Raw genomic sequence first — 11,891 nt, 5'->3', positions numbered from 1 at the left:
CATATTGTCTAGTTATCACCATTGTTAACAGCTAACCCGAGAATGCAATTTTAAAAAAAAGGGTTTTGTGATTTACAAATGAAATAAGTGAAACTGTCACTGTATTCTAACAGATGAAAGGCTTAACAGACAATCAATTCTTCAATGTATAATTTCAGTTACATCACACTGCAAATTTTTGCTATAAATTCTGTGTTACGATCGAGCCCTCCACAATCACCTGATGAAGGAGTGACGCTCCGAAAGCTAGTGCTTCCAATTAAACCTGTTGGACTATAACCTGGTGTTGTGTGATTTTTAACTTTATACCCTTCATGATTTTGTAAACCTCAATCAGGTCCCCCCTCAATCTCCTTTTTTCTAGTGCAAATAAACCTAATCTACTCAACCTCTCTTCATAGCTAGCACCTTCCATACCAGGCAATATCCTCGTAAACCTACTCTGCATCCTCTCCAAAGCGTCCACATCCTTTTGGTAATGTGGCGACCAGAACTGTACACAGTATTCTGAATGCAGCTGAACCAACATCTTGTACAATTTTAACATGACTTGCGAGCTCTTTTACTCAATACCCCGTCCAATGAAGGCAAGCATACTATATGTCTTCTTGAGCACTCTATCCACCTGTGCAGCAACCTTCAGGGTACAATGGACCTGCACTCCCAGATCTCTCTGCCCATCAACTTTTCCCAAGGCTCTTCCATTCATTGTATAATTCACTCTATAATTAGACTTGCCTAAATGCATCACCTCACATTTGTCTGGATTGAAAGCCATCTGCCACTTTTCCGCCCAACTCTCCAGTCTATATTCACCTGTATTCTCTGACAGTCCCTGATGCTTTCTGCTACTACACCAATCTTTGTGTCATCTGCAAACTTGCTGATCATACCAACAGTGTCCCCTTCTAGATCATTTATGTATATTACAAACAACAGTGGCCCCAACACTGACCCCTGTGGAACACCACTGGTCACCTTTCTCCATTTTGAGAAACTCCTTTCAACTACTACTCCCTATCTCCTGCTGCTCAACCAGTTCTTTATCCACCTCGCTAGAACACCCTGCACACCATGTGACTTCACTTTCTCCATTAGTCTACAATGGGGAACCTTATCAAACGCCTTACTAAAGTCCATGTATATGACATCAACAGCCCTTCCTTCATCTAACAACTTGGTCACTTCCTCGAAGAACTGTATTAAGTTGGTAAGGCATGAACTCCCCCGCACAAAACCATGTTGCCTATCACTGATAAGCTCATTCTTTTCTAAATATAAATAGAGCCTATCTCTCAGTCCCCTCACCAGCAATTCCCCACCACCGACGTCAGGCTCAATGGTCTGTAGTTACCTGGAATATCCCTACTACCCTTCTTGTACAGGAGGACAACATGAGCAACCTTCCAGTCCTCCGGCACCTCACCTGTATTTAAGGATGCCACAAAGATGTCTGTCAGGGCCCCAGCAATTTCCCCTCTCATCTCCCTCAGCAACCTGGGATAGATCCCATCCGGTCCTGAGGATTTGTCCACCTTAATATCCTCTAGCATACCTAACACATCTTCCCTACTTATGCCAACGTGATCCAGACTAATCAAACTTCTATCTCTAGTCTCAAGATTCATCATGTTCCTCTCCTCAGTAACACTGATACAAAGTAAACATTCAGAATCTCACCCACTCTCTCAGGTTTGGCACACCGGGATGGCACCATTCGCCACAGCAGATTCGCCGCCGACGATTAGCCACTGCCCATTGTTCACCGAGGACGCTTAGCCACCGCCCATTGGCCACTGAAGACGATTCGCCACCGCAATATTTTGAATATTGGTGGTAGCGTTTACTTGTTTTAATAACCATTTATTTTTGTTAATAGATTTTTAAAAATTTTACAAAGTTTAAAATGTTAGAGAACAAGCATATCTAAACTATATAAAATTGTCATTATATTGGTTAAGGTAGTGTTTGCGTTGCGTTGTTCTTGAATATGGTGAAAGAGATTGTTTGGAATATCTTAGAGGAATAGTGCATAACTATCAAATGAACTGAAATTTCACTGTTTAATATTAATGTGAGATTTTACTGCCATTATAAAGATTTTTAAAATATATTTCCTTTTTCTGGTTAAAGTTTGTAACTCAATTTTATATATAAACCAATAAATGATATTTATTTTATCTCTTTGTTATCAATACGTAGTATGTAATTGTATAAATAAAGGGGACTGAGAAGTATGAAAGAATAGGCGGGAGGGAAAACAATCACTACATATATATATTTCCAGTAGCAAATAGTCTCCAGAGGTCAAACGACCCCAGTGGAGAAACGCTGGTGGAGAACTGGCAGTGGCTAATCATCGGCAGCGAATCTGCCATGGCGAATCATCACCAACCCTTGGCACACAGCCTTCCTTCATTATCTTTTAGTGGACCAATCCTTTCTCTAGTTACCCGCTTGCTTCTTATATAAGAATAAAATGCTTTGGGATTTCCCTTAATTCTGCTCGCTAAAGCTATTTCATGACCTCTTTTAGCCTGCTTGATTCCTTGTTTAAGACTTGTCCTACTCTTCTGATATTCCCCAGGGCCCGTTCTGTTCTTAACTGCCTAGACCTTATGTACGCTTCCCTTTTTCTCTTGGCTAGTCATACAATTTCTCCTGTCATCCACGGTTCACGAATCTTGCCTTTCCTATCCTTTGCCTTCAATGGGACATGCCTATCCTGCACTACCGTTAACCTATCTTTGAAAGCCTCCCACATCTCAAATGTGGACTTCCCTTCAAATAGCTGTGTCCAATCCACATTTTCCTGCTCCTGAAGTTATAGAATAAAGGTGAGCCATTCAGCTGTAGTGTTTTTCTCCACAAAGTCCACCTGATCCAGTCTAACCTCCTGCTGATAATCTATTGTAATATTATATTACTCTATAACATTATTCTTATACATTACTCTTACAGTATTATGATATTTACAGCAATAATTTATTCCCTTTTACATCTAGAGCCTAATGCAGCTTGTGCTCCTTCACCTCTCTGGTGCTACTGAATTATATTTTCTAAAGGATTTTGATGCACATTGGTTATGAATTAATTTCCTGTGGATCAGTTGCCCACCCAATGACTCACAGAAGAAAAGAAATGCCTTGTGTTCTGGTCAGTGAAGAGTGGGATAGGTTTGATGATCCATTTGTCAACTTTGGATATTCATATGTTTCCTCAGAAACCCAGGTGGAGGTCATAGTTCAGGGTAGCTTTGCTTTCAGGAAGAGTGCAAACAACAACAAGGTAAGTGAAGCAATCATGGCTGGCTAACACAAGGCTGAGTTTATCCAAATATGCTCCCCTGGAATAGACAGATTTTGTTGTGCACTATGTGAGTATTTTCTGTGTATTTTCAGTGGCCATATTCACAGTACAGTTATACTTACTGCATATGATTCTTCATCTCCTGCTATTATTCCTATGGACTCTCCAGGATTGTCCACTCCAGTCTGAATGCACTGATCCAGTGTCCAGCCACTGGATGTAGATTTATCATGAAGTTTGGCATATAAATCAGGGGTCAGGTAAGTTGCCATGTAGCTGTTGTGCTTTTGGAGATCAGGATATTCTGCACTGAGAGCATAATGTAGAATAAATATACACCCACAACAATATTTGTATTTCTATAGCACCTTTAATGTATAGCACCTTTAATGTGATACAAAAGGAGACTTAATGGGAATGTAATCAGTGCAAGATTTGACAATGAGTCAAAGGTGATGTTAGGATGGGTGGGAAATATCTTTGTTAAAGAAGTAGGTTTTAAAAATGGGGGTAATTTTTTTACTATTGTCAAAATACAACATGCAATGCAATAAATGTTATTATTAATGATCTCAAATATTTATTTCCATGTTAACTGGCAGTGTGCTCAATCTGTAATTCTGAAATTCAAAGTTTTTTGTTCCCTGGAGAACTGGCCAGTAGCTGTAGAAAGTTTCACTGACCAAAATCCCACATTTTTGTTCTATAGGCCTAAACTTGGTCCTTACACCTGAATCCCAGGATTATGGATTCTAGGATTTGAGCACATAATCTAGGATGATTTGGAGACGGTCACCATAGGTGACCTCCATTGCACTATATACACACACACATACACACACACCCTCTCTCATACACTCACACACACATCCTTTCACAGACTTAAACCCCTTTACATTCATACTCACACACATACATACACCCTCTCACAGACACTCATAACCACCTCCACCCCCACCCCCCACTCCTCCACACCCACATGACACATACACATATAAGTTTGTGGGGTGAATTTGTACTTGCAGAATTACATTTTACTTTGCTCAAAAACTGCATGAATCCATGTAAGATTCTGTAAATCTGATTTTTAGATTACAATCAGTCTGACCATTGTGGCACAGACAGCCTCACAAGGAGTTAACACCTTCAATACCTTATCTGGGCTGACATGACACCAATTGTTAAAGTGCACTTGAGAATATAACTTGTAAAAAAAGTTTTGCGATTTACATATGAAAGAACTGAAACCAACATGGTCATTCTAAAAGATGAGAGACTTAACAAACAATCCGGGTCTTTTTCAATATATAATTTCAGTTAAATCACACTGTAAACTTTTGCTATAAATTCTGTGTCTTACAATCTTATTCTCCACAATCACCTGATGAAGGAGCAGCGCTCTGAAAGCTAGTGCTTCCAAATAAACTTACTGGACTATAACCTGGTGTTGTGTGATTTTTTAAAACTAGGATGATACTGTCAGAGCAGTAGTGAGGGGTACTGCACTGTGGGAGAGGCATCACCTTCATGCAATGTTAAACCAAGGCTATATCTGTCAGCTTAGATATAAACGTTTTGTGGCACTATTTTGACAAAGAACAGGTGAGTTTTTCAGAGTATCCGAGCAAATACCTATCTCTGAATCAACATAACAAAAACTAATTGCCTTCTCTTTAGCACCTTGCTGACTGGAGTGTGATTAATGCTGCTGTGTTCGCTACACCACAACAGTGACTATATTTCCAAATACCTCATTTAGTGTAGAGTGCTTTGAATCATTCAGTTGTCGAAAAAAAACTATATAGATGTAGTCATGATCACCTGATGAAGGAGCGTCGCTCCGAAAGCTAGTGTGCTTCCAATTAAACCTGTTGGACTATAACCTGGTGTTGTATGATTTTTAACTATATAGATGTAAATATTTTTCTTACCTGGGAGGATACAATTTCCTCTGTTTTGCCCTTGCTTTCATATAATCCCTTGTGAGTAAGAACCCATTGGCCAGAGAGCCAGCCCCCAGTAACATGAGGGTGCCAATGGTCCTCCTGTTGGTTAAAAAGGAAGTGCTGGCCATTTTCAGAACAACCTGCAGGAAGAACAGCAGCAAGAAGACTGAAGGTAGAAAGATGTGAATGATGTGAGTTCCAAAGACAGGGAAGTGCTGTGAGTCCTAAGGCATCCACTATTCAAAGATATTGCTTACTTGATTTTATCTTTTCAAAAGGTCCCTTTGTTTGCCACTCTGACGTCTTATGCTTCTGCTCACCCTCATCAGTTCTCAATTGCATTTTTCTAATTTGCATAAAATAGTGTTGAGACTGGTATGTTATTAGTAGTTCATAAGAATTTAATTAGAATGTGGCATGCATTGGAATACTTGCAAGCTGAATACTGCTGGAGATACATTCCAAAACTTGATTGTGCAATGAATGTTTAGTGGTTTTAAAAGTTTAATAAAGGTTGTAATGAATAGTGACCTTGGCACACAGACTGAGCCCTGGTTTCAGCACCATGTTGGTTAGACGTTACATAGATCCTTCAGTCTCTTGGATCAGGGTTGTGGGTCAGGCACATTTGCAAGTCAGGTCGATACCAGTGAACAAAACAGATGAATTAAGGATTCACAAGATTTGTTCAAGAGTGCTGGATGTGACAGGAACATTTTCAAATCCTGTAGAAAATTTTTACAATCACTTTTCTGTTACCCGAAATCAGACCAAATGCTGATATTAATGTGGCTGGGAGAGTTGGAAGGGGGAACCATGAGGACTTCAGAAGTCAGGGTTTAGCAGAAGAGAAGCCATAATGAACTTTCTTTCTATATGTAGTAGATGAGAATGAATCGAGATGAGAGCAATCCCCACCGCCTCCCTCCCCCCCACAGTTTGCCAATGGTGGAGAGGCTTTGGAGGAGAATGATACACTCAACTGTGTCAAAAACTGCAGACTGGTTGAGAAGAAATAGGATCAGCCATGATCTTATTGAATGGCAGAAGTGATTCGAGACACTCAGTGGCCTATGTGGAGGGTCCACCCACATCCCAAATGTCTGTCGGATGTGAAAAGATTGCAGGATCTCCTCCATTTCCCGCACCTCCACCCTTGAACCCCACCCCTCCAATCACAACAAGGACAGAACCCTCCTGGTCCTCACCTTCCAACCCACCAACGTCCGGATACAGTGCATCATCCTCCGCCATTTATGCCACCTATGTCCAGACCCCACCACCAGAGATATATGTCACTCCCCACCCCTTTCAGTATTCCGCAGAGACCATTCCCTCCGCGACTCTCTTGTTAGGTCCACGCCCGCACCCCCCCTGCCCCCCCACTAACCCACCCTATACTCACTGACCTTCCCTTGCTGTCGTAAGAGGTGTAAAACCTGTGTCCACACCTTCACCCTCACCTTCATCCAAGGCCCCAAAGGATCCTTCCACATCTGACAGAGACTTTCCTGTACCTCCACATACATCATCTACTGTGTTCCTTGTCCCCCTCTTATTCCTAGAGAGAGGGGGACAGTGTGTGTGTCCTGTGTCCACACCTTCACCCTCACCTTCATCCAAGGCCCCAAAGGATCCTTCCACATCTGACAGAGACTTTCCTGTACCTCCACATACATCATCTACTGTGTCCCTTGTTCTTGATGTCTTCTCCTCTACATTGGAGAGACAGGATGCCAACTTCCAGAACGTTTCAGAGAATATCTCTGGGACACATGCACTAAACAACCCCACCGCCCTATGGCCAAACACTTAACTCACCCTCCCACTCCGCCAAGGACATGCAAGTCCTGGGCCTCCTCCACTGCCTAGCCACCCGACGCCTAGAGGAAGAATGCCTCATCTTCCACCTTTGGACCCTCCAACCATACGGGATCAATTTCACCAGCTTCCTCATCTCCCTTCCCCTTCACCTCATCCCAGATCAAACCCTCCAACTCAGCACCACACTCTTGGACTGTCCTACCTGTCCATCCTCCTTCCCAATTATCCACTCCACTCTCCACTCCGACCTATCAACATCACCCTCCATCTTCATCTACTTACCGCATTCCCAGCTACATTCCCCCTAGCCCCACTCCCCTTCCCAGTTATCTCTCAGCCCCCTTGGCACCCCCTGCATCCTCCCAATTGATGAAGAACATATGCTAAAAACATCAGTCCTCCTGCACCTTGGATGCTGCCTGACCGGCTGTGTTTTTCCAACACCACACTTTTTTTTAACCCACATTCACCTTATCTATGCCCCTCATGATTTTCAAGACTTTTATAAGGTCATCCCTCAACCTCTTATATTCCAGTGAAAAAATCCCAGCCTGTTTTTATAAATCAAACCCTCTATTCCCAGCAACATCCTGGTAAATCTTTTCTGAACTGTCTCCAATTTAATCATCTCCTTTCTATAGCAGGGTGACCAGAACTGCATGCTCCAGAAGACATCTTGCCAACATCCTATTCAACATGACATCCCAACTCATATATTCAAAGATCCGAGCAACGAAGGCAAGCGTGCTAAACACCTTTTTAACCACCCTACGACCTGTTATGCAAATTTCAAGGAATTATGTACCTGAACCGTAGGTCCTCCCTTCTACAACACTACCCAGGGCCCAACCATTAACTGTAAAAGTCCTGCCCTTGTTTGCTTTACCAAAATACAATACCTTGCTTTTTTCCAAATTAAACTCCATCTGCCATTATTTAGCGCATTGATCCAATTGATGAAGATCTCTTTGTACTCTTAGATAACCTTCTTCACTGTCCACTACACCACCAATTTTGGTGTCATCCGTAAACTTACTAACCATGCCTCCTATATTCTCATCCAAATTGTTTATATAAATGACAAACAAAAGTGGACTCAGTACCAATCCTTGTGGAACACCACTGGTCACAGGCCTCCAGTCCGAAAAACAACCCTCCACCACCACCCTCTGTCTCCTACCATCCTCTGTCTCCTTGGAAACCATGCATCCTTCTGGATAAAATATCGAGTTCAATAATTTTAAGACTTGAGTTCTCCCATGTCCTTCCCCCAACACTCACACACCGGGCTTTGATATCACATTGTCTGTTGTTACACATAATCCAATTTTAGCCACTAACAGTTCCCGTTAATAGCTATTCACTCTCGTAGCCTGGTTGTTATCCACCCTTTTGTCTGTCAACCTGCTCTTCTCTCTCTATGAGCTGTATCCCCACCTATCATTTACGCATTCTCCCAGTGTCTGCGTGGGTTTCCTCCGGGTGCTCCGGTTTCCTCCCAAATTCCAAAGATGTGCAGGTCAGTGAATTGGCCATGTTAAATTGCCCACAGGATTAGGTGCATTAGTCAAAGGGAAAATGGGTCTGGGTGGGTTACTCTTCGGAGGGTCGGTGTGGACTTGTTGGGCTGAAGGGCCTGTTTCCATACTGTAGGGAGATGGGTCACTGGACCTGAAACACTAACTATAATTTCTCTTTTCAGATGCTGCCAGACCTGCTGAGCTTTTCCAGTAATTTCTAGTTTTGTTTCTGATTTACAGCATCCACAGTTCTTTCAGTTTTTCTCCAGAACATAACCTGGTTCTCTCTCAAGGTTTATATGTCTGGTGTCAATGCCTCTGGGCCATTGCCTCCTCCCAGTTCAAACTTGCTACCTAGTTATAACAGAGGCCAGCTGCCAGTAGTTGGCAAATTGTTTACAGACTAACATTGTGAATGCAACTGTACATAAAGTCTAAAATTAATTTAATAAGCTCAATAGAAAAAATCAGATCAACCATGAAAATTCCTCTACTCACCAAATTCCCCAAATTTAGTGTTCTACATTCCTTTGGATCCAATGAAGGAAGTCAAGAGGGGAACCGGATATTTGGGAAGCCCAGGATCACCATTAGTTTTGCCCAGGTTTGTACCTGAGAGGGGACTCTGCAATTCTGCTGAACTCTAGAATTGACCACGAAGACATAAAATATTGTCTCTGAGACAACTGATTGCCAAAGAGTATTCTTATTAACAGTGTCCTGCGCATTTACACAAGTCCCATGCTTATGTGTTATGAAGTTGAAGGTGTGTATTATAGCTTTAAGAGAGTGAATGCTGTTTTGCACTGACAGCTTACAAGCTTACTAGTCATATGACTAGTTAGCAGCCTCAGAGTGTACTAGAAAATTGAAAACATATAACATTTGGCTGTGAAATAGATACCTGAGTTGGTTACTTTTTTGACAACAATTTGAATTTAACCAATCATTTTAAATTATGCCCCAGCATTCTAAAACCTAATCGAGTTTGAATTTACTGTTTGAGCCAATCTCGAACCAATGAGATGATCCAATGTTTGGGGTATAAAAAAGAGCAGGAACTTTGAAAGTTAGATAGAGAATGACCGTCATCCAAAACACTCTATCAAAGGTACCCTTTTCATATGAAGCATCTTTACAATAAAAGACACAAGATGACTCAGAGAGACCTTCAGCTGAAAGGAGAAAGACACCAGAGATGACAGCTGCTGTCTGGTTTTGAAATTAGGTTGATGTAATTTTAACGTGGGTTTTTATTGGAACAGTATATTGTTACAGAGTTGGAGGCAAATAACAAGCAGTTAAGAGAAAGGGGGTTTAGAGTTGTGAATAGTTGTTGTTTAATGTTCACATTTAGAGTTAAGTAATAAAGTGATATTACTATGCAAGGTTTGTGAAGGTTTGTGATATTACTTTCTTTAAATGGTGGAATTTAGGAGTTCTCTGTCACTCATACTTTAACAGATTACGTGTCGAGGTGAGCTTTTCTGGTTGTTTGGTTTAATTAACAGATGGGTTCATGGTTTGTCGTAACATATGCCATCACAAATTCCAAAGATTTGAATTGGCCATGATGAAAAAATACTGGTTTGAACTGGTCTTTTTTAGTAACCAGAATAGCACCTCTTCCATCATCCACTGAAATCCTTCACTCATCAAATTCCCAAATCTGGAATGTATTAACAGCATTGTTTCTTAAAGTTGTATTTTGAGTTACTTCCCCGTATGTTAACATAAGTATCCTGTATTTATATGAGCAAACTATTCCAAATATATTATAGAATCCCTACAGTGTGGAAGCAGGCCATTCAGCCCAACAAGTCCACACCGACCTTCCTAGGAGAAAGTGAGGACTGAAGATGCCGGAGATCAGAGCTTAAAAATGTGTTGCTGGAAAAGCGCAGCAGGTCAGGCAGCATCAAAGGAACAGGAGAATCGACGTTTCGGGCATAAGCCTGAAGAAGGGCTTCCTGAAGAAGGGCTTATGCCCGAAACGTCGATTCTCCTGCTCCTTTGATGCTGCCTGACCTGCTGCGCTTTTCCAACAGCACATTTTTACACACCGACCCTCCGAAAGGTATGCCAGCCAGATCCATTCCCCTACCCTCACACTCTACATTTCTCCTGACTAACGCCCCTAACCTACACGTCCCTGAACACTATGGGCAATTTAACATGTCCAATTCACCTACCCGCACACATTTAGACCGTGGGAGGAAACCGCACCGCCTGGTGGAAACTCACGCAGGCATGGGGAGAATGTGCAAACTCCACACTGTCGCCCGAGGCTGGAATTGAACCAGATCTGTGAGACAGCAGTGCTAACCAACATGTCTGAATTAGGAAATATGGTGAAACGTAGGCAAGGGGAGTTAGATTTCTTGTATCAAAAATTCTTGTTCTATTCTTAAAACTTATTCCATTCTTGAGATAAAGGCAACATTGTCTGGAAATGTTATGCATAATATCTCTCCACCCTTCAGGCACTCTGCCTGTACTCCTGATGAAGGGCTTTTGCCCGAAACGTCGATTCTCCTGCGGATGCTGCCTGAACTGCTGTGTTTTTCCAGCACCACTCTAATCCAGAATCTGGTTTCCAGCATCTGCAGTCATTGTTTTTACACAATAGCTCAGCAGTAAAACATGACAAATTAGTTAACCAGTTAAACCAGCATCTCAGCTTAAATCTAATGAGTAGATAAAATTGAGGTACACAGGAGCCGAACTTCTCCATATTCTTTCCTCTATTTAAATCGAAAAGGATCACCAAAATTAACTTAGACACCAAAGAAACAGGAGATAAAGATCCAACATTATTTATATTCACTATCCAAGAGTGCTCGAGCGATGAGCAGGATGAATCTTACCTTTATCCAGCCAGGCTAAAAGAAGCTGAGATCAAAAGTTCTGCTTCAGTCAAAGGCTCGTCAAAAGTCTTGTACAGATAGATTAAACAGAAAAACAATTAGCACAAAATGTAAGAGTCAACTAGTGGACTTAATAGTGTTTGCCAACAGAATATAGCATGATTTGAAAGATGCAAATTAGAGAGTGGCTAAACCTGTAATGTGGCATTTTGGACAGATTCATTTTGCTTTTTTTTGTAAATATTAGTTTGGCCAATAACAGCAGGGGGACAGCCCATGTGGTTTGCATTATCCATGAGAAACCAGCGATAAGAATGGTCATGTTAGATTACTCTTTGTGTCCGTCAAATTAATTATACATTTTGACTGGAATTTACAAAAACGTTGTCAACAACTAAAATCCTGAGATTCCCTGCTGCAAATTT

At 41.6% G+C, this 11,891-nt stretch overlaps 1 protein-coding gene and 1 long non-coding RNA gene across 5 annotated transcripts in view; one reads left to right on the top strand and one right to left on the bottom strand.

The window, feature by feature from the left end:
- Nucleotides 1-1,806, top strand: part of LOC122542562 — a 17,004-nt gene extending 15,198 nt beyond the window's left edge. For both annotated transcript variants that reach the window (XR_006309815.1, XR_006309816.1), the window contains exon 3: nucleotides 1,693-1,806. This is a non-coding gene — a long non-coding RNA (uncharacterized LOC122542562). The remainder of the gene's footprint in view (nucleotides 1-1,692) is intronic.
- LOC122542561 (creatine kinase U-type, mitochondrial-like) overlaps nucleotides 1-11,580 on the bottom strand; it is a 22,840-nt gene extending 11,260 nt beyond the window's left edge. Inside the window, exons 1-3 of one of the 3 annotated variants that reach the window (XM_043680448.1) lie at nucleotides 11,467-11,580; nucleotides 5,241-5,395; nucleotides 3,432-3,618 (exon numbers count right to left, since the gene is read on the bottom strand). In XM_043680448.1, coding sequence (XP_043536383.1) covers nucleotides 3,432-3,618; nucleotides 5,241-5,383 — 330 coding nt within the window. In that variant the 5' untranslated portion in view covers nucleotides 5,384-5,395; nucleotides 11,467-11,580. Of the gene's footprint in view, nucleotides 1-3,431; nucleotides 3,619-5,240; nucleotides 5,503-11,466 lie in introns of those variants that run through there. The other 2 variants (XM_043680447.1, XM_043680449.1) reach the window with 2 other exon arrangements.
- Nucleotides 11,581-11,891: the final 311 nt, after the last annotated feature.

Source organism: Chiloscyllium plagiosum, chromosome 40 (genome assembly GCF_004010195.1).
Source record: "Chiloscyllium plagiosum isolate BGI_BamShark_2017 chromosome 40, ASM401019v2, whole genome shotgun sequence".
NCBI lineage: Eukaryota > Metazoa > Chordata > Chondrichthyes > Orectolobiformes > Hemiscylliidae > Chiloscyllium > Chiloscyllium plagiosum.
Note: the sequence above shows the minus strand (reverse complement) of the source record. Positions and strands in the feature narration are given on the sequence as shown.